This window comes from Notamacropus eugenii, chromosome 2, assembly GCF_028372415.1.
Source record: "Notamacropus eugenii isolate mMacEug1 chromosome 2, mMacEug1.pri_v2, whole genome shotgun sequence".
In the NCBI taxonomy this organism is placed as follows: domain Eukaryota; kingdom Metazoa; phylum Chordata; class Mammalia; order Diprotodontia; family Macropodidae; genus Notamacropus; species Notamacropus eugenii.
This window is the reverse complement of record NC_092873.1, coordinates 522,771,101-522,797,027: the sequence shown is the minus strand read 5'-3', so window position 1 is coordinate 522,797,027 and position 25,927 is coordinate 522,771,101. Positions and strand designations below refer to the sequence as shown.

The 25,927-nt window shown below is 42.8% G+C and overlaps 1 protein-coding gene across 3 annotated transcripts in view; it reads right to left on the bottom strand.

The window, feature by feature from the left end:
• The window catches only part of PATJ (PATJ crumbs cell polarity complex component), a 325,916-nt gene that overhangs the window by 42,210 nt on the left and 257,779 nt on the right, over positions 1 to 25,927 (bottom strand). For all 3 annotated transcript variants that reach the window (XM_072649698.1, XM_072649699.1, XM_072649701.1), the window contains 4 exons: positions 16,841 to 16,933; positions 9,618 to 9,692; positions 4,939 to 5,056; positions 1,762 to 1,895 (listed from right to left, as the gene is read on the bottom strand). In XM_072649698.1, coding sequence (XP_072505799.1) covers positions 1,762 to 1,895; positions 4,939 to 5,056; positions 9,618 to 9,692; positions 16,841 to 16,933 — 420 coding nt within the window. The remainder of the gene's footprint in view (positions 1 to 1,761; positions 1,896 to 4,938; positions 5,057 to 9,617; positions 9,693 to 16,840; positions 16,934 to 25,927) is intronic.

Sequence of the window (25,927 nt, the reverse complement as noted above, 5' to 3'; positions counted from 1 at the left end):
TCTTGGCTCCAGTAAAGGAGTAAGCTGGTAATATTTGTCAAATACCCATAAACATTCTGTTTGTGATGCACCATCATGTCAGAGGAGAGAGAGGGTTTATGAAGCATCCCTAGCCACAGGGGACCCGGGGGAGCTGAGTGGTGAGAGTCACTAAGCATTCATTCACAAAGGCAAAGGAGGAAACCTCAGGAAAATAGACTCTGCCTCTATATTTTGTGACTTTCTCAGTCTAATATCCCACATCTAGAGCTAAGAGCACATCTAATCCTGACCCTTTCATTTTGTAGCTGAGGAAACTGAGGTACAGAGTTGCTGAGTGACATAAAATTACAAATCTGAAGCTGGAGGAGTCCAGCCCCGTGAGGAAAACTCAACCTGTCCCTGCAGGGAGTTGGTTTGTGAGCGGGTAGGGGGATCCAAAGGAGGGTCTCTGATTCCAGGCCAGCACTCTTTCCACTGCACCAAAGAGCCTGCCTGGAGGCATTGGAGGAGATGAAAAATTTAGAGAAGAAGCAGCCTCTGCCTCCTACCCTCATCAACTAGACAGCGACCCCGAGAGTAGATGCCTGCTGAGTGATACGGAAGACATGTGAGTGCTCTTTGGATGTGAGGAGGAAGGCTCAGGGATGGCTTCATTCTAGTGAAGAGCAGATTATCTAACGAAAAAGTGACTCCCTGGCCACACAACACTTGTCCCACTGATAAGGCAGGGGGGATAAACCTATGCATTAAGGTTGTGAAGCTCTTTAGAGATATTATCTCACTGGATCCACACAAGAAGTCTGTGTGATGGGGGACTATCATAATTCACTGAGGCAGGATTCAAACTCAGGTCTTCCTGAACTGAAATCCAGCACAACTCGGATGCCAGGAATAGCACCTGGAGGCACAGACCATGGACACCAGAGCCCTGCCAAGCATTAGCACTTGACTAATTGAGAGCAGCATTTTAAAGTTCTGAGGTCTCTTGGCTACTGAAGTCCCTTCAACCTACAGATCTTTATGATCCCATTACATCTTGAATCAGAGCATCATAGACTTAGAGCTGGGAAGGACCTTAGAGTCTAAGTCCAACCCTTCATTTTACAGGACAGGAAACTGAGGCACAGGAAAGGTAGGGGAATTCCTCAAAGTCACAAACTGGTGATTCTGGGATTCCAAACCCAGCCTTCTTTCCCCTGAACCACAATGGACTTGTGACTTGTGTGAGTTTGTGTACTTGGGGGCTGAGTCATGGGTGCTAGCCAGATCAATCTTCACAAGAACCAGAGGATTTTAGAATTAGTAAGACCATGGAGGATAATTAGCCCAAACCCATAATTTAAAAAGGTGGTTTAAAATGAACTTTAAGACTGAGACCCAGACTGAGTAAGAGATTGGCTCTAGGTGGCTATGTCCTTGGGAGAATGTGACATTATTCTCAACTTCAGGAGGAAGCACTTTGCTGGGACATGCAAAGATCTAGCCTTGGACAACTGATGGTGGCTCCTATTAGACTAGGCGCAAGGAAGTACTCCCTGACTCCTCTCTGAGAAGGAGAGCAGAACAGGAGATTTCAGGTAATCTGCCCTACATTCTGTTAGAGAACATTTTGGACAAGCTGAGAGAACAGCATCCTTCAATACTGTTCAAAGCGTGAAAGCTAAGTTATTGGATATTAGAGATTTGCCATAACACAAAAGGACATTTTCTACATTTTCTACATGGAGCTAAGCTATGGTCAAATTAACTTAGTGGGTTATTTTCCTTCTAGAAACTTACCAGAGGAGTATCTTTTCCTCCCACAATGCTGAGACCAAGACCAGAATGTCCCTTGGAGATTTCTATAATCATCTCTTGGCCAGGGACTATAGGGCATGTGGCTGGGTCCACGGATAATGGCACCTGCAAACCACCTGAAAAGGAAAAAAGGAAGGAAGGAAGGAAGGAAGGAAGGAAGGAAGGAAGGAAGGAAGGAAGGAAGGAAGGAAGGAAGGAAGGAAGGAAGGAAGGAAGGAGGGAAGGAGGGAGGGAAGGAGGGAGGGAGGGAGGAAGGAAGGGAGGAAGGAAGGGAGGAAGGGAGGAAAGGAGGAAGGAAGGAAGGAAGGAAGGATTACTTTTAGATTCCGGAGATCAGACAACAAAACACACATTTTTCTATTTGGTAGAAAAGGGGGGACTATGGGTGCTAAATGTGGCAAACACTTTCAGACTCAGGATTTTGGGCCAGATGGTTTTACACAACTGCTTCTTTTTCTTTTTTCGTATTGTTTTGTTCTCAGGGAGGTTACACAGTAGGAAGGGGCATAACAGAAGGTAACATTGTCACAAAGGGAAAAAAGGTATTCATAAAAGTTTTCTTTTTAAATGAAGGAACATATGTAGCTCACTCCCCAAACAAACAAAAAGCAAAAAGGAACACGCCAGGAGGCTCATTTATTTATTTATTTTTATTAAAAGACCTCCATCAGTGGGAGAACGGCTAAACAAATTGTGGTACCTGAGCGAAATGGCATCCTGGAGAAATGTAAGAAATGAAAAATCTGAAGAATTCAGCCAAGCATGGGAAGACACATTTCTATGGAGCCCGGCACTCCACGTGGAACACAGAAAGTGCCTGATAAATGCTTGCTGATTGAATGATTGCCAGTTGCCAAATAAAGTACGAGGAAACAGAAAAATGTTGAATAAATGACTAGGCCAGCATGAAGGGAAAGCACGTGGACCAAAGAAAGAGGCTGATGGGAGTGATGCCCAGCCTGGCTCCCTAGAGGATGGGAGAGAGCGCATTATGGCATGTTGCCTGCCAAGGGGGCACACTACGGGTGTATGGCATTGTATTGGGGGATTGATTGAACTGCTTTATTCTTTTTCTTTTAAAACCTTTCTGTAACAAGGTAAGTTTTGCTAGACAGGAGAAGGAGATGGAGGCAACAGAAAAACAAAAGCTGGTCATTTTGTTAAAAGCTCATTTGGCACGACTCTTTACCATGTGCATTTTGAAGGCAGAATCCTTACAAAAAGTCCACCCTACCCAGGCACCACCAAAGATACAGAAATTCCCTTATTAAAGAGCCTATGTCTTATCTGGGGGAGACACAGATGGATTGGACTGGACTGTTTGGTGCTGGAGGGTAGAACTGGAAACACAAGGGGGAAAAGGATGAGGGACAAATTAAGGCTTGTGTCCTCACAATGAGCTGTAACATTGTAGAATACGGGAGGTCTCTGAGCGGCTGCTGGACAACCACTCGCTAGGGCCTTATCAAGAGGATTCTTGTTCAGGTATGGCCACTGAGGTCCCCATGAACTGAGATTCTTTGATTCTCATTTTTATCACTTGACTTAGGGAAAAAAAAAGACTGAATTACATAAAATCCAAAGATGTGTCTAGAACAGACAATGATCTAAGTGGAGGTAATGAGCCAAATGAGGTATTCACAAAAAACCAACCACTTGGGAGAGACTCGGGTTGCAGAATGGTGGCCCCAAGAAGGTCCCAGAGGGAAATAAGACTAGTTTGGGCCCACAAGGAATCCCTAAGACCTTAAGCCTTTCCTTGGCTTTAGTCTGTCTCCCTTGGAGGAGGGAACAGTTACTTCAGAAGAAGCAGAGACAACGTATCTCTCTGGCACTGTCAGACACAAAAGTCAACATTTCCAGGATCAGGGTGCAGCAGTCTGAGGCAGGATTCAAACCCAGGTCTTTCTGACTACAAACTCAGCTCTCTTTCTGCTAAGCCACACTCCAGATGCTATTTTCTGATGCCCTGAGAGCCTAATGAAATAGGCCTAGTAAATTGTGAGCAGTTCTCCAATTCTCTTCCCAAAAAATTTTTGAATTTTTTTTGATCGGCCTTCAAGGGCCTAAATAATTTGACCCTGTTGTCCCTAATCTCAGATATTATTCCCCTTCACATACGTAATGTAAACTGAGCTAATCTCTGGTTCTGTAATAAAGCCATTAGTATCTCATTTTTATTCCTTTGCAGTTCCCTCTGCATGAGATGCCCTCCCTTCTTCACTAGGACCATGGAATCCTATCACCCTTTAGAGTCAAATGCGTCAGGGGCTCTGTGCATTCCCAGATCTGGATGCTCCTGATGATAATGCAGATTGTAACCCATCCAGAATGTCCTTGGTCCCTTCTTCCCATAATGACATCACCTCTATGGAGCCTTGACTGAACTCCCTGGCCCACTAATGACCTCCCTTGGACCTTAAGTAGAACTTTGCTCAGGAACTTGTTTAGAATAAGATATTGTGTGGTACAGTCAAGTGCTACTGTCTCATGCCCCTTCCCAGACTGTAATGTCTACCAGGGCAGAGGCCTTGTCTAACCTCAACACTGTAGTTCCTTTATTGCCAACCAGATCGTTATATATCAAGCAGGCACTTAATAGATCTTAATAAATGAATGGCAATGCACTTAGGCTATTTGGAGGCAATTTCTACTTAATTCCTACTTCTTAGTTGGGCTCTAGTCCTTAGAGGACTAAAGGACCAAAGCAAACTCTGTATAAGTGGCGTGCTCATATGTGATGTGAATGCTCAAAACATAGCACGTTCAGGTGAATGAAGAGTTAATGTCAGTCAATTCCTTGAAAAATCACCACTCGATGGATGAGTTGCTCAGGAGACAAGAATTACCATAAAATATGCAAAAGACCCTCAAAAGCAACTGCCCTAATCCCAGTCTGAGTCACTGGTGAGTTCCTCCATGCTTTAAATATTCCATCACTCAGTTGCCTCTTACACAGGCAAAGCAAATCGGGGGTAAGGTTGGAGAGGAAGCCATTATTCACTCTGACTGTCTATTTTTCCAGAGCTCAAGGAATGCAGCGTCAGCCAGGAAGAGATAAAGAAAAAATGAATATTAGCTTCTCAAGCTGGAACCAAAAACCCACTGGCAATATGTGCCTGAAGGGGATTTGCCAGGGATCTCCGAAGAGCCTCTTACCATAGCTTGTGAGCTCTGTGTCCGTGGAACGGTACGAGGAAGAGGGAGCCAGAGAGAGCTCCTCAGAACCAGTGGGCTTTTTGGTAGAATATTTGGGTTGTTTCACCAGGCTGACCGTCTGGAAAAGAAAGAAAACAAAGGATTCATCAGACCCAAGGTAGAAAAAGGGAGTAAGTAATAAAAGTGATTCTAATCATGATTACAGCAAAAATGGCAAGAGCCACCATTTTATGGAGCTTTAGGACTTGAACAGGCCTAGGACAGGCAAAGGACAGACCAGAGTTCAAATCCCATTGAAGATACTTAGTAGCTGGGTCCAGTTACGACAACAGTGGCCTGGGATGCAATGGATGACCTTGGCCCGCTCGATATCTGACCAAGCTCTAAGCACTTAATAATGTAAGCACTAACAGAAGGTAAGCTCCTTTAGGATAATATCCTCAGTGCCTAGTACCATGCCTGGCACACAGTAAGCACTTAATACATGCTTGTTGATTGACTGTGAAACAAACTAAACCCTCCCCCACCCCATGCCCCAAAGACCCATTCTATAAAGCAATTTAGCACTGTGACCAAAACACTAAAAATCCATGAAAAGGAAATTGTTTGCATGTAACTATTTCCCTTGGAAGAATGTGGAATATCACAAAAAATGCTTGTCCACCCAAAGCTGGAAGAGTTCTCTTGTGAGGCTCCCTTGGCATCTTGAATGATAACCCGTCAACTTTGCCTGTGAAACTGAGCTTCGGGTTTTCTAGGGGGTTTTTACTGGATCAGAAATATCTTTTCTTAGGCTTTTTCTTCATTTATATAATTATCATTATTAAGGCAAGAACAAGAATGATATTAAGAAAAGAATAATGCTTTTCTTCCCTGAGTTTTGATTTCTCCCCAAAATATTAGGAATGTTGACCCTCTAGGAGGGCAAGGCACTGAGGAGGGAGGGAAGTTTCTATACTGATATGAAGGTCACTGTTGTTGTTTCCTCATTCAGCCATGTCTGATGGTCCGTGGGGTTTTCTTGGCAAAGATACTGGAGTGGTTTACCATTTCCTTCTCCAGTGGATTAAGGCAAACAAAGGTTAAGCGATTTGCCCAGGGTCACACAACTAGTAAATGTTTGAGGATGTGTTTGAACTCAGGTCTTCCTGATTCCAGGCCTGGCACTCAATTCACTGTGTCACCTAGCTGCCTCTTTTAAGGTCACTAAGACAGGGGGAAAAACCCCTATGTGGGAGATTTGAAATGTAACACAAGAAAATTTTAATAAACGGATCTCTAAAATTATCACTACCACTAACACCAATTGGGGAAAATTTTAAAAATAAAGCCAATATCTAGATGCAACAAAATTCATTTTGCTTCCAAAAAAACCTTACAGAACAATAGATGTCGAGTTGGCAGGAGCCTCAGATGGCACTGGGCATCTGGTTTATATAATTATAATGAAAGAAAGGGAGGTCAGAAGAGGATATATAATTTTTGCAAAACCATACAGGTGGTACTTGGGATGGTTCTCACTTCAATTTGTTGCTTCTCAATCCCTTTATTTAACAGAAGAGGAAACTGAGGCCCAGACAGGATATGCAAACTGTCCAAGTCCCGAAGGCTCTAAGTGACAGCCTTGATGTGAATTCATATCCCCTGAACATGACACAGGTTAAATAAGACAGATTAAAGTCATCAAAGAATGTGAATAAATGAGAACTTTCACTTGGTCCATAACATCAGAATACGTTGTTCAGGGTAATACCTGAAATCTTAGTGACCTTAAGCATGTCCCTTAATTTTCATGGGCCCCTGGCTTCTACAACAGTAAAGGTAGGGGGCTGGGTAATGTCCCCTAAGATCTCCTGCAGTTCTAGCTAAACAGAAAACCCGAGTCAAAAAGCCATAACTCAAAGCAAATTACAAAAAGGAATTTGAAAGTTCCCTTTTCCTCTGCTGAAAAAAAAAAAAAAAATTCTGTATCTATTATACATATACATATATATAGTATGTAAATTTGGTATCATGTAATATATTTATATGTAACATTCTTAATAGATTTTATATACATATAAAGCAAACATCCATCCGTCCGTCCGTCCGTCCGTCCATCCGTCCGTCCGTCCGTCCGTCCGTCCGTCCGTCCATCCATCCATCCATCGCTGTCTGCTCTAAGGATAACCCCTCACCAACTCATTTCTGTCAATAGTTTCCATTGTGATCTTGTAGAAAGCCACTTTAGAACTCAGTTTCTTATAAAAGGAAAAGTAGAGTGGGATGGCTTCCGAGCAATGCTCATTGCTCTGGAATGTCCTCAAGGCACATTTTCAGTTTGGACAGAATTCCTCGAGGCCCCTTGAGATGACCAGGTTATAACAAGACTACCCCAAGGCTGGGAAGTGGACTGAAAAAGGCCAAAGGGACCCTTTCAGATGAGAGAAGGGCAGGGCCCAACAGGGGTTCCACGAGGCCTGGGCCCTCCAGACTTCCCACTTGCTGTGATCACTTCTTTTCATTAAAATAAAGCCACTGTGCTATATCTGGCCTGTGGCAATGAGGTAAGTGTGGGAGACAGGGCAGAGGAAAGGAAAGCTGGCGATGGAGAAGTCACTTAACAGCTACCAGGAGGCCTGGCTGGCACCTGGGCCATGTTACATCAGCCTCTGCAGGCTGGGTTCAAAATGCACCCCCTGCCACTAACTAGCTGTGTAATTCTGGACAAGTCCTTTACAGCTTTTCCTGATTTGTAAAGGAGACAAAAATACCAGCTCTGTGTGAGTCATGAGGCCATGCTGAGGGGCAGATGGAGCGCCACGTGGGAAAGGCTTTGGGTAAGCAGCAGGGGACAAAGAGGCCCCATCTGGAATCATCAGATCTGGGTTTGAATCCAGGCTCCAAAACACTCTTCACCTGAGGTCTGGGAACTTGAAGAAACGTTTTTTAATACTCTGAAAATTGTATTTCAGTAACTGATGCCCTTTGAAATCTTCTCTCTTTTTAAAATGTATTTAAGAACATGACTCTAAGAAGGGGTTCATGGGCTTCATAAGACTGCCCAAAGAAGGGGTCCATGACCCACAAAGGGTCATAATAAGCCCTGAATTAGAGTGGTGGATTTGGAGGGTGTTCTGTGTAAATTAAGTAAGCAGTGGCTTCTCCTTTCTTACTTACATAAAAGATCAAATGCTTTAAACCAGATTCAACATGGTTTTTAGCTCACTCCTCTTCATTCGTCCTATCTACCCCAGCATAAGCTCCTGGGGGGCAGTTACAGTTCCATTTTTGTCTTTGAATCCCAGGCACCCAGAACACTAGCCGGTATATAGGAAGCACCTAACAAATATTTGCTGATGTAGTTAATTGGCTCTGCTAACATGCCATAACTTTGGGCAAGTTCTGAAGGTCTCAGTTTTCTCTTTTGTAAAATGGTGACATTTACCAGGTCAAAAGCTGTGGGCGCCTAGGGGGTGGGTAGATTAGAATCCTGAGGGGCCCACGTTTGGTTCAGGGACGGGGATGCTAGGACAGGCTAAGGAGAAAAAAGCCGAAGAGTGCTGGGGGATCAAGAGAGCCCTGGGAGTGACGGAGCCAAGCCTCACGGATGTGATTGTTGGAATGCTGGGCTAGGACCATTTCTCACCTTCCTAGGGTTGACTGAACAAGCATACAACGGGCCCTAGACCTAACATTCAAGGTCAGTGATTTAGTCCAACCTTCTCCCCCCACCCATGAGGGCTTACCTGATATATGGTAACCCAGCCTCCCTTGCAGACCCCTAAGGATGAGGAACTCACCACCTCTCAGGGGCTCCCAGATCTCACTGTTGGGAAGTCTTCTCCCAACGTCAAGATGAAATTGGTTTCTTTGTAACTTACACTCACTATTTTGCCCTTTGGGGCCAAACAGAAAAAAAAGAGTCTCTTGATACATCTGTCAGGGCCTCCCTGCTCAAATCATGCCCAGGTATGTCTCCTTTTCTCATAGATTGAAAACTATGACTATGCTCATTGGCCTTCTCTGCTTATCATCAGTGTCCTTCAATTGGGCCTCTCTGAACTGAACAGACTACCCCGGGTACAGTCTGACAAGGGGAGGGGCAACAAGCCATCAGGAAAATGTGGATTCAAATTCTGCCTCGTATGCTCTCTCTGTGACCCAGGGCAGGCAACCCAAGGTCTCCTCACCTGTCAAATGAGGGGCTTGGCCTCCATGGCCCCTGAGGTCCCTGTGAACTTTACTGTGATGTTCATACAGGAGGGGAACAATCACTACCTGCCCCCATTCCTGGAGGAGAGTTGGGACAATGGGAAACTGGGAGGTGGACAGGGGACTAGACTGGGTGCTCCACTCCCCTAAAATGTTCTCATTGCTAAAGTCAATGGTGGAAGTGAATGGAAGCACATCATAGGCAAGATTCTGTATCATTTGTAGAACGGGATATATGGGGATTGTCTGTACTTAAAGCTATGTGGATTGGATGGGGAATGCCAGTACTGTGTCTACAAGGGACTTGGGTCTGAGCTGTGAGGCTTTGGGTCTTCTCCCTTTGAGGCCACAGGTCTTGGTGTAGCTGATGATGTCAACATAGCCCTGACTTCAGGGGAGTCAGTAGATGATGGCGGCAGCCCTGGGCCGCCAGAACAAACCCTACATCACTCCATGAACCTACGGAAAACCGAGCAGGTACGTACATTGTCAGGAAGGGGTTCCTCACCCTTGGCTTCATCTGCTGCCAGGACGTGGCTGACGACCTGGGGCACCTCGTCCTACAACAGAAAGGAGGTGAAAGCTTAGCTTCAGTATGTAACTACATTGTGGCTTGTTGTTCTCAGCAGAGAAACAGCATTTCCATTTAGTCTTTGAATGACACAGGTTTCCCATTCCAAAGAGGTTTAGACAGGTATCAAGAATGCCTTAAGGCCCACTGTCTCAGGGAATTCAAAGTGAGTCTCTCTGGTCTTCTTGGTGGCACAGTGGGAAGGATCAGAAGGGTTCTATTTGAATCCAAATCTTTCCTGAAACACTTAACAGCTTAGAGACCCTGGGCCAGTCACTTAAACTATGGCCATCTCAGTTTTCTCAATTGTAAAAATGGAGATAATAAGTGCACACAGCTACCAGGGCTGTTGTGAAGAGAAAATGAGATCATATCTGGAAAGTGCTCTGCAAACCGTAAGTGGCTGTAAAGTGGCTAAGTTGTTAAAAACAAAATCAGACTATGAAGTCAGTAATGGGACTAGTATTACGCCCATTTTACAGATGGGTAAAATGAGGCTGTCAGATGAAATAATTTAACCCAGTGTCACTGCTGGGATTAGATGCTGATAAAATGTGACATTTTAAAAAACAAATCCTAATCAACATTTCTTGGATGCCTGCTGAGTGCCAGGCACCGTGCCCATTTGGTGAGAGTGTTTCAGTTGTCTTCGTAGTCTTAGTACCTAACACAGTTTTTGGCACATTGTGGGCATGTAATAATTGCTGGTTACATTAACTAGAATTGGTAGGTGCTAGAGATATAAGAATAAAAACAAAACAGCTCCTGCCTTCCAGGAGCTTTTTACAGTCTAAGGAGGGCCATGGTGGGAAAAAGAAGAGAAAAGCGAGAGAGAATCTGGATCTCTCATATACAGGAAATACTTGAGAGTGAAAAGAACACTGTGATCTTGGCAGGGAGGCTGGAGGATGAGGGAGAGGAGGGAGGGAAAGAGACTAGAAGCATGAGCTAAGCTTTGACACAAAAGAAGTCTGTCCACAGAGGGAGATGAGGCCACACTCCTCCAAAGCCTTGATCCTTTCAACCTCCTTCTCCCTAACAGAAACCTTGTCCTTCCCTTGATGGAACTGGGTACATTTAGAAGGCTTGGGGGGGAGTGGGAGGTGGTGGGACAGAAGAGTGGTCCTCAAGTATTTATTGGACTTCCATAGAGGAAGAACTAGCCTTGGTATACTTGGGCCCAGCAGTAGGAATGATGAGCAGGAAAATTTAAGCTTCATATCAGGAAGAAAATGAATAATTAGAATGATTGAAAGTGGAATGGATTCTTTCAGGAAGCTGTGAGATCTCCATTATAGGGGAAATCCAAATGAAGTGGATACCCCACACATTGGGAGCAGAAAGAATTCTTGTCCAAGTAAAGGTTGGGTGAGCTGATACCTTGGATCTTTTCCTGCCCTGAGATACCCTGGCAACCTTTCCTACCTAATACTTTCTTCTAATTTGCTTTATAAGATTCTGTTAAAGACCCCAATCAGCTACATTTCTACCCAAGAGGATTTTTAATGTCTATTCAGGGTTATATCTCAATAGAGACCAAAGTAAAGTCTCTCATTTTGGTGCGCACACATGCATGCACGCACACAGACACACACACACATGCATACACACACATACACAACATACTTCACAATATAATCAATCTTGGGAAGCCATGGTTAGGCAATAGTTGTTCTGAAAACAATCTAGAGTTTATCAAGGACTGAAATGCTGAGATCAGTTATCATTTTGATGGGGCAGCCAAAAAAGCTAAGGTGGTCCTCACATACTAGGAAGAGCCCAGCTTCCCCAATGAGAGAAGTAACAGTCCTCCTTTGGAATATTGGGTTCAGTTCTAGGTGTCATAATTTAAGAAGGACACTGACAAGCTGACAGCATCCGGGGCAGGAGAACCAAGATGGTAGATGGCCTTGTGTCCATTATAACTGCTTGAAGAAATGGGAGGTTTATCCTAAAGAAGTAAAGAATTCATAGCTCTTTTCAAGTATATTAAAGACAGTCACGTGGAGGCCAGAACCAGAGGCAACAGGAAAGAAGCTCATTTGAACTTGTTGGCAGGAACTGCTTTCTAACACTGACTGTCATCCCAAAGCGCAGTGGACGACCCCTCCTTGGAGATCTTCAAGTAGATGCTTCAGCACCACTTGTTAGGGACGTCATACTGGTCTTAGGCTGAGGGTTGAACTAGACAGCCAACAAGGTCCCTTGGAGCTCTCCAGTTTGTGATTTGTGAATAGTTTGTCCTTCAGTCTCAAAAGTGCACCATGACATTGGGAAAGTGATCCATGACATGCAAGTGAAGTGGACTGAAGTGTGGCAGGGATGTGCAGGCCCCAGCCTCACTTTGTCCTCTTGAGCCACCTGGGTCCAGTGGAGAGATACTGATCAGGACAACTGGAGATGGCCATTTGTGAATGTTACCCACGGCCTTCACAAGTTTTCAAAGTGGCTAACGCGACAGATAAAACCTTGACAATTAAAATATATAAAAAGATGTTAAAAATTCCCTAAGGTTAGTGATCTTGCCCCCACCTCACTCCACAATGAATAAATACTCAGGAGAGATTAAAAATATGTGTCTGTGTGTGTGTGCGTGCAAGTGTACATGCACACAGACACACACACACGCTTACTATGTGCCAGGCCCTACACTAAGCACTTTACAACTGTTATCTCATTTGATCCCAACTTTGGGAGGTACGTGTTATTTTTATCCCTATTTTACAGATGAGGAAACTGAGGCAGACAGAAGTGAAGTGACTTGACCAGGGTGTTACAGCTAGGTAGCAACTGAGAACAGATCTGAACTCGGGACTTTCTGACTACTCAGTTTTCTTTCTGGTAAGGAACAAGAGTTTATTATGGGAGCAAGGGAGAAAGGCAGCCAAGTAAAACAGAATTAGGCCCAAAGCACAGGCCTGGCACACCATCCACCGCACCACCCAGCGACCCTTGACGTCTAGATTTAAAGGAGTCATTGATTGCCTTGGTCAGGAGAGTCCCTCTGTTCCCTTCACTTTAAATGAGAAGCAGTAAACACTTGGAAAAGGAGGCTGAAAGGTTTTCTTTAAAATTTCCCACTTATAATATGGACCCAACAGTGTCATTCTATATTTTTTTTATGCCTAGGATAAACTGAAATTTATCATGTGTGTAAACCTCAAGTGATTTTCTAAAGTACAAGATATAAAGAAAATCCAACTGTGAAACATGTACCATGTCTCCATACGAGTATTCAATGTATCAGCAATGCCCATGCTCCAAAGAAAGAAGTCACCCAGGAGAAATAGGCTGGTTTGTTTGTTCCGGCTTGTTCCTGATGCCAGAGGGGAATTCTTGGAATCCTGATTTTGAGGGGTGTGTGGTGTGTGTGTGTGTGTGTGTGTGTGTATAAATTTTTCAGCTCTGTTCTTCAGCAGGAAATGAGCTTCCCAGGCTGCTGTGGGCTCCCACATGGCATCAACCCCTCTCCTGGCAGCTTGCTAGTAGAGTGTAAATTAGCAAAGAAAACTGATTTCAGGAGCATAGCTCAAGATTTTGCATGAAAAAAGAGAGCAAGATCTTCCTCCTGAGAGTTTGGGTCTAAGAAAAGAGAAAATCAGTTGCGGCTTTAATGGCAGACATAATTATTCACACACTATATTTAAAACATAAGGGGAACACTCTGTATGCTCTTAGGGACAATTTTTAATCAACTGCGGCAGGCACAGAGATGAGGAATTAAGCGGTATCAGACATGGGTGGGCTTAACTGCCCTTTGTTCAAATTCAGACGCTGCCGTTGCCACGCTACTATGGGGGCAAACACGGCCAGCAAACGGAAAACAGAAAGAGTGACCCAATTTTCTGAGTCTTGGAAAGGAGGAAACAAGTGTGATTCTGATATTAGAAACTATTGGACCAAGAAAACACACACACACACACACACACACACACACACACCCCTGCACACACATACACAGGCACACACACATGCACATACACATACACACACCACACACACATACACACATTGCTACAGGAATAATTTTCCTTCATCTAAGACAAGATCATGTGACTCACATATTCAGCCAACTCTAGGGGCTACCTATTGTCTCTAGAATAAAATATGTTGTTCAATTATGTCCAACTCTTGGTGATCCTTTTTGGGGTTTTCTTGGTACAGATACTGGAGAGCTTTGCCATTTCCTTCTCTAGTTTATTTTACAGATGAGGAAACGGAGGTAAATAGGGTTAAGTGACTTGCCTAGAGTCACCTGGCTAGGAAGTGTCTGAGGCAGGGTTTGGACTCACAAAGAGAAGTCTTCCTGGATTCACTGTGCCACCTAGCTGACTCTACTGTGTTAAATATGCATTTTCCTGGTAACTAAGAACTAGTTCAGCTCAGAACTAGCAGAAGCTAGAGTCTTCCTGATTCCAGACCCAGCACCACCTAGCTATCCCAGAGTAAAATCTATTTTTCTTTTAAAGGCCCATTCAATCTGGCTTCACTCTATCTTCCTAGCCTCAATGGGCAGTACTTCCTCCTTTCCCCAGCTCTGTGATCCAGTCAAACTGGTAAATCTCAAATCTTTGCAATTCTACTGGCCACCTGGTTACTGGAATCCACTGCTTTGTGACCCCTGCCTCATAGAATATTTCTCTTTTAAGATGCAGCACAGGCCCCATTTTCTATCTAACGCCATCCTCGATACCTCTGCTAGGGTCTTTGCTCCCAAGGGTGTGTGTATGTCTGTATTTATTCATTTTACATTTATGCTGGATGTATTTTTAAACACACTTCTTACCTCTCCCATTAAAATGTAAACACCCTTCAGAATAGGGCCCTTCAACACTTAGCACACTGCTTGGCACAGAGTAGATATTTGGTTAATTCTTGCAGGTTGGTTGACTGACTGGATGGGTAGTATAAGGCAAGAGCCTTTCTAAGTCCTGGGGAGAAGAGAAAAGAACGCATCTACAACTAGAGGACATACAGATCAGGCCCATTATTTCTAAGAAGAGGAAACTGGAGACCAAGTGCCTGGCCCGAGGTGATGTGGGGAAACATCAGGGGCAGGATCTTCTGGGCAACTATTAAGAGAATTCAATCAGACCATGGATGGCATAGGTAGAATTCCATTTAATTGGGCTTTAAGAATTTTGTTAAAAACCTGAGGGGAGGAATCACTTTGGAAAAACAGGTGATTTGGGATTTCCCAAGAGTAGAACCCAAGAAAGAAAACTCTTGAGGGCAGGGATTGCTTTGTTTTTATCTTTGTATCCCTAAAGGCTTCATAGAAGGCTAGGCCATCGCATTTAGGAAATACCAGCTGAAGGTTAGAACTGAACCATATATGGACACCAAGAAGGCTGATCCTGGTAACCTCTGGCATTTTCTGCACAAGTGGTGGTGGTAACTTGGGGGGAAAGGGGATCTCAGCTCCAAAGGAGGCTTTGTGGGATGGTAAAGACTGCCTCGAGCTCTGCTGTGGGTGCTTAAGGTAATCAGGGTTTTGAAAGGATGGCTGAGAAGGGGGCCTGGTGTGGAAAATCATTTTCCCAGCAAGCTATAACTCTTATTTTCTGAATCTGATGCCTGCTGCAGCTACTTCTGATCAATAGGGGTAAGTCAAACACAATGGGGCAGACGTTCACAGACTTGGACACAGGTATCCTGTCCTATTCTAAGCCTTATATTCCAAAGGCTAGATAAAAAGTTCCAGTTTCCTCAATCATATTATTTTGGCATGAACATAAGGCACCACACTATCCTAGTCACTGTCCACCTTTGGTGCTGTCTCGTTTAATAATGCCCTTCCTGGAACACTGTGTTCTTTCCAGTAGAATATAAGTAGCTTCTTGAGGAAAAGAATTGTCTTGTGGCTATCTTTGCTGCACAACATATGAGACATGATACATCCTTAACTGGGGGCCCCTCGTTATGCAGTGGATAGGGTATGAGGCTTGGAATCAGGCTGACTCATCTTCCTGAGTTCAAGTCTGGCCTCAGATAATTACTGGCTGAGGGACTCTGGGCAAGTCACTTACACTTTTTTGCCTCAGTTTCCTCCTCTGTAAAACGAACTGGAGAAGAAAATGGTAAACCACTACATCATCTTTGCCAAGAAAACTCCAAATGAGGTCACAAACAGTTGGACATAACTGGAACAGCTGAACTACAACGTTGACTAATGCTGAGTTTGTATTCCACCAAAACCCCCAAGTCTTTTACAGGTTCAATTACCTAGAGAAATCTTCCATTTTTCATTTGTGACACTTATTTCTTTTTAATCTAATTGTACAACTTTATAATTATGGCTATTAAATTTCTTTTCCTCTTTGGACCACTGTACTTTGAGCTGTCAAGATCTTTTTGAATACACACACACTTGAAGATAAATTTGAAAGAGAAAATGGGGCTAAATTATCAATAAGGAAATCGGAACCATGTGCTATGATGCTGTGGGAAAAGCTGATGGATGATGGGGGCGGAGGGCAGAGGAATGGGGCAAAGGAAGCCTGCCAAGGGTTTTAGTTTCCTAGCTCAACCCTGACCATCCATCTCAAGCAGAAGAGGAGAGCAAAGATTTCAAACCAACCTACTTTGTGCTGTTCTGCATCCCCCAGTGCCCACCACCAATCACATTAGATACCCTTCATGCCTTTCAGAGAAGTATGTAACAAGGCTAAAAAGTCTTCATGGACAGAAACAAACATTTCAATATTAGAAATGCAAATAGGTTTGCAGATTTAAACCTAAAGCAAATGTGCATATCACAGAGGTTTGTACATATTGAATTCAATAATCCTGGAGTAGACAAAACAGAAGTGGAGGACTATCGGTATGAAACGCTGGATGTGGTCAGACTTTTTCAAAACATTGGTTAGTTTTGCTGAATTGTTTTTCCCCACTTTTGCATTCTTTGTTATAATGGCTGGATCACTGGGAGGGGAAAAGGATGCCCTAGAAAATGTAAGATTTATGAAAACAAGATATGTCAATAAAAACAATTAAAAACAAATCAGAGAAAAAAGTGGGATTCTGGAAAAAGTGAGCTAACTTTTAGGTATCTCTTTAAAGTCTGATCTCATTTGAATGAGAATAAGAGATGAATAATTCATTTCCAACAGAGAGCCAGATTCCAGGAATACCTACCAGTTGGGTACAGTCACTCTCTGGTAATTGCTTTAGATCAGCTTCAGTATTGGCTCCTTCTTCACTGCTTATAGCTTCTGGACCACTCTGATCCTGAAAGGAATTTTAAAAGTAAAAGGTAAAAAGATCAGACTTAAAGAAAAAAAAAAAAAGCACATTTCACAACAAGGTTAATTTCACTAAAAACAATTCACCGCATTACAAGGTCCAAGAGGATCGTGAGAAGCTTTCTAGTCCAACTGGTATCCAACCGACAATCCCCTTGGCAACAGCCCTGATGAGTGCTTCACCAGCATTTGGTTAAAGACCACTAATGAAGGGGGAGTCCACATCAATGAAAGTGCAATGATAGTGCTTAGGTATGACTGCTTTCTTTTTGGAAAGGTCTAGACCTTCCTTCTAAAGTAGTAGTGACTTGATCATGACAGTAATAATGTGAATGGTAACAGCTTTATCTTGTTATGTACTCACAACAACCCTGGAACATTGGTGCTTTTATCAACATTTTACAGTTGAAGAAACTGAGGCAAGTTAAATGACTTGCCCAAAGTCACACAGCTAGTAAGTGTGTGAGGCTGGATTTGAACTCAGGACTTCTTGACTCTAGGACCAGGGCTCTATCTACTCCTCCACCTAACAAGGTCAGGTACAGAATTCTGTCTCACAGAATTTCTCTTCATTTTTTCTTCTCTAGATCTAGCCAGACTTTCAGAGATAGAAGGGACTTGAGACTCCATCAAGTCCAACACATTTTCAACATTCTGAACTTTTACTCTTTGTTCCTATTTCTGCTTTCTGGGGCTAAAATCAACAGAGATACTGAAGCAGAGAGGCAGTGCAATGGTTAGAGTGCTGGGTGTGGAGTCAGGAAGACTTGAGTTCAAATCCAGCTGTGTGACTCTGCTTTCATCTCTGCCTGCCCCAGTTTCTTGAACTGTAAAATAGGAATCACAACAGCACTGAGGACATAATGAGATACATGTGCAAAATATTTTGAAAATCTTAAAATAGTATATAGATGACATCTATCATTAATGATAATAGTAATGATCCCTCTTCCAACAACCACACAAGTTACCCTTCAAATATCTGAAGACTGCTCTCATCTCCATCTTGAACCCTCTATTTTCCAGGATAGTAATCTCCAGTTCCTTCAACGATGACAATGTTTTTAGAGCACCTTAAGATTCCCAGATGATTAAAGTGAGACTGAGGGGTGATATTACCTGCTTAGTCACACAGCTGGGAGCCCCTAACAATCATCTGTAAAAAGTACATTAATAATATATTTGTACAATAATTTAAGGTTTAAGGGGGATCTTATAATACAGATCACTGCCCTTCCGCCCCGCGGTCGTGACAGTACTTCAAAATGAGAGCTGAGCCCTAATTATCTACCATCTACATAGTACCAACATATATATGTATATGAATGTGAATTTACATCCACAAATATATTCAAATATTATATAAATATGTAGGTATATATTCATATGTGCGTATATGAACATATTTCTCTCTATACGTACATAGCACAGTACATTAAAATTTACAATGTGTTCTATATATATATAATATTTAATACTCCCAACAAGCCTCGGAGTTAGGCACTATTATTATCTCCATTTAACAGATGAGAAAACTGAGGCTGACAGAGGTAGGAGAATACCCTAGGTCCAAAGTGCCCCAGGCAAACCTCAAGATCAGCGCCACTTCACCCAAGGTTATACTCATTACAGTCCCTTCCCTATCCTGGCTAACTTCCTCAGGATGCTCTCTAGCTTATCAGCCTGTTTTCTATACACTAAATCCTTCTTAAACTTCTTTGGAGGGCACATCTGCCACTAAACACGTCCTGTAAGAAGACTCTAGGCTTGCATTGTAATGATAATAAGAAGAAGGATAATAAGTGATTCACATTCAACATCTTGTCTGAAGTTCATGACCAGCAGTGAGCCAGCTACTTCAGGTATTATTGTCTTTAATTTACAGACAAAAAAAGTGGACATTCAGAGAAATTAAGTATTTTCCCATATTCCAAAGAGCTGGGATTGAGCCCATGCCTTCTGCCTCCAGAATCTTATGTCCAGACCTGTCACACATGTGTGGGATGGTCTCTCTCCGAGCTTCCTTCCAATCCCACTAAAATCTCATCTTCCCAAGAAGCCTTTCCCAATCCTCCTAAAGGACTCCTTCTATCGATCATCTCCACTCCATGTTGTGTAGATCTTGTTTGTACGTAGTTGTTTGCATGTCATCTCCCCCACGAGACCATGAGCCTCTTGAGGGCAGGGAATGTCTTCTGCCCTTCTTTGTATCAACAGTGCCTGGCACACAGTAGGTGCTTAATCAATGCTTATTGCCTACCTCCTGACTCTTAAAGCTTCTCCTTCATCTCTACCCAGCTCCTCCATTAAGTCTCCTGCCCACATCACACTCCATGGACTGAAGGAACTTCTCTGGATCCTGGTTCTCCTGTTTGGTGACTGACTCTCTAAGACACCATCTCAGGAGAAGTCCTCACCATCGCCTCTCCAGACATCTCTGTTATTGCCTCCAGGTTGACCACTCTACCACTCATGCCACAGATGCACACTTGGAGTCCCTTTTGCCCAGTTCTCTAATTCTGAAACCATGGACCATAATTACATCAACTCTGCCACTGCTTAGGAATGGCAGGTATCATTCTCCTGCCTTGCAGCCCCACTCATGGCCCTTATACCAAAGTAGCCCTCACTGGTTTATGCTCTCCATATGGAAGGCATCTCCCCTCTTAGGATGTAAACCCCTAGGAGCAGAACCTGCCTTTGTTTTTGCACTTGTAAGCCCAGCCTTTAATACAGAGCTCGGCACCAAGTAGGTGCCTACAAAAGTCTTTTTTACTCATTCAGAAGAGAATCAGGCCCATTAATGTCAGGCTACAAGACCCTTCCTCACCGCCACCAGCACTATCTTTGGTGGCGAAGGAGTTTCCCTCACAAAGAAAACAGTGATTTTTGTGGTAGAGTGATTGGTCCCCTAGAATAGGTCTGGATGAGAAAGAAAAGACAGATACATATCAGTTACGGTATTGTCTGATTCTACAACTAGGTTTTAGAGATCTGGCTGGTGTGGTGAAAAGAGAGTGATAAAGAGGAGGGAGGGTTCAAGTTCTGCTTCAGACACTTATCAACTATGAGATCCTCAGAAAATGACTTAACCTCTCTCCACCTCAGTTTTTTCATCTGTAAAATGGGGATAATAATGACTGATCTCTCAGAGAGTCATTCTAAGGATCAAATGAGATAACAGATATAAAGAAACTTTGTGAAATCTAAAGAACTATATAAATGTTAGTGATTATTGTTATACTTGTACCCAGGTCCCTACCTAGAAAAACAGCATCATAGATTTAGAGCTGGAAGAGACTTCAGTGTCCACTTAGCCCAGTCCTCTGATTTTATAGATAAGGAAGCCAAGATTCATTAAAGTTGAGAATTAGAGTCCTTATTTTCATAGTTGCTAAGTGTCAAATGTAGGATTTGGACCCAGGTCTGACTTCAAATCCAGATCTTTATCCATCTAGCTATCTTTCTCTTAAATCCTGTATTTCAGGAACAAAATGTGGGCATATTTCAAAAAAATGTATATTAAGGTACTTGCAAAAATATCTTTGTGCATTCTGAAGTTACAGAAAAGAATTTTTTTTCAGTCAGAGCACTGTCATGGAAAGTAAAAATAAAAACATGAGGCAGATTAATTATTGAAGATTCCAGAGTCCAGTTTCAGGGGTAAGCTGATACTTCCTGTAGAGTTGGTTTTTTTGCTTATTTGTTGGTTTGTTTTTTTTTTTTTTTGACAAATTCACTAGTTATATAAGAAAACCCGAAGTGGAAAGTGGAGCAGTCTTAGGACACGGAAGCTGGAGATGGGGGAGAATGGGATTAATGCTGCCTGAGTTATGGAGAACGCTGTTTTCATGACTGTTCTATCTCTTTATGGGAGGGCAGAAAGTGAAGCTGTGTATGGGTTTTAAGGACATTCATTAGCTTGTACCAATTAGCATTGGTGGAACAGAGCTTCAGGTTGATTCATGACCAGAGGGGCTTGGAGGACCCATCCAATTCTGCACCTTCAGAATTCTCAGCCTACTGTTTGTAGACTCTTAATAAACTGACGATGGGCTCATCACTTCTCTGGGTGTCACAGGTGCCTGGTCTGAAGAGTGGAAATAATAACATATGTACAGCCTAACTTGGTGTTCTCAAGGAATGTTATTAAAGGGTTATGGAAATAGACGTTGCTCTTTGGGGAGGGGAGAATCCACCATGCTGGTGGTCCAGCCAATTTCATTTATTTCCTTCCTTTTTAAAGAGTGAGAAGAGCCTGGGAAAATACCCAGCTGCTTCATTTTCTAATGACCTTGAGAGTTTATTGCAAGAGCAGAATCACCCCAGCCACACACCACTGATGAGCGGGATTTGTCCCTGTCCATTCAGCCCGGGCTCTCTGTGGCATCCTTTGCCCCATGCCCTCCATCCAATGTCCTGTCCCTCTTCAAGTAACCCTCATAATTTATTATTCCCATCGTCAGCCTAAATTCCCAGACATTTCTCTTGGCAGAGCCATGTTTACGAGACGTGACAAATCTCATTACCTTCCCCCCTCTCCCTCCCTTCATTTATTTATTTATAAGGGCATGGAACATTCAGGAAAGGCTCTGTACAATGGAAGGTAAAATGGAAATTATGCAAATATCCCCATCTCTCCCTCTACCAGACCCACACCATCTCATTAAATATTCACAAAAATCCAACTTCCTCGCAGAGGAAGAATCAGAAAACAAAAAGTGCTCATATTGAGATTGGACTTTAGAGAGATACAGTCAGTAACCATTTATTATGCCCTTACTATGTGTTAGATGGCTCAGTGGATAGAACACTGGGCTGGAGTCAGAGTAGACCTGAGTTCAAATCTGACCTCAGACACTCACTAGCTGTGTGATCCTGGGCAACTCTGTTTGCCTTAATTCATTGGAGAAGAAAATAAAACCCTTCCAGTGTTTTTGCCAAGAAAACCTCACACAGGATCACAAAGAGCTGGACATGACTGAACAAAAATGTGCCAGGTATTGTGGTAAGCACTGGGGATAGATGCAAAGAAAGACCAGCAGACAGTCCCTGTCCTCAAGGAGCTTACAGGCTAATGGGGAAAACAACATGGAGATACCTATGTACAAAAGAACCACAGGCAGGATAAAATGGAGAGATTCAGTGGAGAGAAGGCACCAGTATTAAGGGGGATGAGGAAAGGCGCATTTGAGAAGGCATGTCTTTCCTGAGAAGCCTCTGGCAAGGCAGGATCCTGGAGGCTGTTTTACAGAGAGTCTGAGGCTCAGTGTTCTTTAGAGGTGGAAGAACATGCTCAAGGTCACACAGCGATCCACGTGGTCCTATGATCTAAATTCGTAGTGTTCATCCTTCATTGCTGAAGAAGACCATGCCATCAAGAAATGATGAGATGACTTGCACTTGACTCTGTTTTGAGTGAAGGAAGGCTGTGCAGGTCACCAGCCTGACTTCTCTTCCAGAGTCATCTCATGATCTAAATTAGGTTTATGATGGCTAATAATAAATCGCCCACAAGTTTATCTCCTTAGCCCACACTCCCCAACTTCCTTTACGTTCCATCTAAAAGACTGCCTTCCACTGTCTCCTCTCTGTGGGTGATTTTCTATCTCCCCAGCACACGGCTTGTCATGCATACCTACCTGGGCGTTGTCTCCCATTACACTGCAGCCTCCTCATGGGCTGAGGTTTTCTTTGACCATTTTTTGTATCCCCAGAGCTGAGCATAATCCTACGTACTTACTTTATGTCTTCTGACTGACTAAATCAGTTTCTTTGTCTTGAAAATGATGGACCCCGGATTCCTTTCTTGCTCTAAATCTAAGATCACAGGAAAAATCTGATATACATCAGATTTATATATTTATATAGATATATAAATTTTTATATTTATATAAAATATATTTATATTTACACATATAAATAAATTTATATTATATAAATATTTATATATATAAATATCTGATGCTTGTGTTACTGAAATCCCTTACTGTTCTGGGACCTCAGCTTCTGCATGTGCAGAACAGCTTCTGAGGTCTCTTCTAGCTCTTAACTTAGACTCATAACTCTGACTCTGGTGGTTTCCCCAGAATATTACACCCTGCCTCCAAAGGTCATGGTTCTTCTGATCCTAGCCATGGGGCACCATGTTGGAATTTCCCAGGGTTGGTAGCTGGTGAACAATGAGCAGTTATTAGAATACAGGGTAACATGAATGTATCCACTACAATGAAGAAAATGACACTTGCTCTTTGGTCTACTTGGTGTGAATGTTCAAGATGAAAGTCCTACTAGATCAGCTCTATGGTGTGTGCATTCAAAGTGTACCATAGTCTGTAAAATAAGCTTTTGTTATCCACCTGGTTTGCTTCATGTGGATGATTAGGCTGAAGACAATTGAGTGATTGTGGATCTATGGCTTAGTGGTATCAGCACAGTGTCATTGCCAAATTGCATCTGGAAGCACTCAGCATAATTAGGAATCCCAGTTCTATGTGGATTCTGTGCTGGACTTGCTCCATGACAGTAGCTAATGCCTTTAATGACCATATATGACTGTTTTATGCCTCATTTTAAAAATTAATAATTAGATGAATAAGAAATTATCTTGGTTATCATCAGGAAAGGAATAAGAAATCACAGGAATGAATTCATCAAATATAAAAAAAAATTTTGAAAACCTTAAAGTGCCATAAATATTTGCCATTATAATTATAGATGTAATAAAAATTTACTGTGACATAAAAGATAATATTTACTTAGTTTAGAAAGTACTTTGCTAACTATGTCCTGTAAGGAAGATAACATTCCCATTTTATAGAAGGGTAAACCAAGTTAAAGGGAAGTAACATAATTTGTTCAGTTTCACACAGTCATTAAGTGCCAGGGAGGAGGAGGAAGGATGGAGGATTATCCCAGGTTTCTTAGCTCCAAAGCCTCTTTTTGCCCCCTCTACAGTACAAGGCCTGGCTGCTAACATTGCCAACCTTTTTGAAGAGACAAGACAGATCACATTCTGTCTTGGGGCTCCTCCCATCGGTTCTACTTCTTTAAAACACGACTAATATGAATGTATGTAGAGACTATATCAGATTGCACGTCATCCTGGGGAAGGGGAGAAAATTTAAAACTCAAAATCTTATGGAAGTGAATGTTGAAAACTAAAAATAAATAAATAAATTAATTTTTCAAAAGAGACAGACAGATAACAAAAACCAGGGTCTGATCAGGTAGGGCAGACTGTCTCCCAGTCTCAACAATTCAATAAACAGTTTAATTCAATTCAACAAGCATTGTACGTACCCAGCACCATGCTGGGGAATAATGAGAAATGAAGTTAGATAAGGGCCCTGGGGGTTGTGGGGAGCTCCTGGAGAATGTTAATTGAGGGTTTGGATTTAATCTGAAATCCATTAGGGAACCACTGGAAGTTTCATTGGGGTGGGGGTGGCAGAAAGAAGGGGGAGAGGAGACATAGAGCTAATAAGAACAGGGAGGAAGGAGACAGCCAGATGCAGGGGTTAACAATGCTGGGGACATGTGTGAGTGAGTGTGAGTGTGTGAGTGTGAGTGTGTGTGTGTGTGTGTGTGTGTGTGTGTGTATGTGTGTGTATTCCATATCCAGCCCTGTTGCTTGGGGCCTTGGGCAAAGCCACTGAACACCTCTGGGTCTCAATTTGCTACAAGCATTTATTAAGCACCTACTAGGTGCCAGGCATTGTGCAAAGCACTGGGGATACAAAGGAAGGCTAAAGACAGTTCCTGCCCTCCATGGGGGACACAGCATGTGAACAGCTCACAATCTCAGTGAGAAGCAATCAGCGGGAATGCAGTACTAGATTTAAGGTGGGCAGGGAAAGGCTTCCTGCAGAAGGGGGGATTTTAACTGGAATGTGAAGGAAGAGAGGGTTTGCCGCCTCACCCTCCTACCCCCCAATATTGAGACATGGGCTCCTCCATTCGAATATAAGCTCGTTGAGGGCAGGGAACTATTCCGGCCTTTCTTGATATTTCTAGCACTGAGCACAGAGCCTGGCACCAAGAAACACCACCCAGTGAGTAAATGATAGAGCTGAGTTTAGAAGAGGGATTATTATTATTGAGGCAAGGGGTTAAGGGACTTGTCCAGGCTCACACAGCTGGTACGTGTCTGAAGCTGGATTTGATCTCAGATCCTCCTGACTCCAGAGGCAGTGCTCTATCCACTGGGCCACGTGGCTGCCCCAGAGGGGCCCAAATCCGACCTCCACCGGAACCCCATCTTCAGTTGTTTTACTTCTCATCTTCACACGCATGACTTTCCACTCATTTATTTTCTATTCATATATTCACATATGAATGACCTCTCCCTTAACTAGGGTTCTTAACCTGAAGTTTTAAAAAAACCATATTTTGATAAATCCATTTTACTGTAAATGTTTTCCTTTGTAATTCTCCACATTTTATTTTATGAATTTAAAAATACGATTCAAAGAAGGGGACAGTAGATGTCACAAGACCATTAAAGGGATAACAACAGAAAAAAAAACAGGAAGAACCCATTTCTCTAGAATGTAAACTCCTGGAGAAGAGGATATTTGCACAGAGTAGGAACTTAATGGGACACTTGTTGGTATGGCCTGATTCTACAGTTCTTTCCACTCCATCTAAGGTGCTACAAATGCAGCCTAGTGGTAGGACCATAAAATAGAGGGGAAACTTATGAGAAGAGCCCCATAAAGATTATCTTATGCAAAATAAGTAGTACAAGATTTATGTTATGTATTTGTTCTAGAGTTCAGAGTATCTGACAAGTGAATATATAAGTTATTAATATTAAAAGGCTGGTCAAATTATATAAATCTCAGGGTTGAAAGGGACCTTGGAAAGTAAAGTAATTCACTCTCTTACCTTTCACGCCAAAGGGAGTGTTTTTGCATCAGAAAATGAAAAGTGTGTCCCTTTTGGGCTCAGGGGCCAAGAAACTCAGTAACTACCTGGT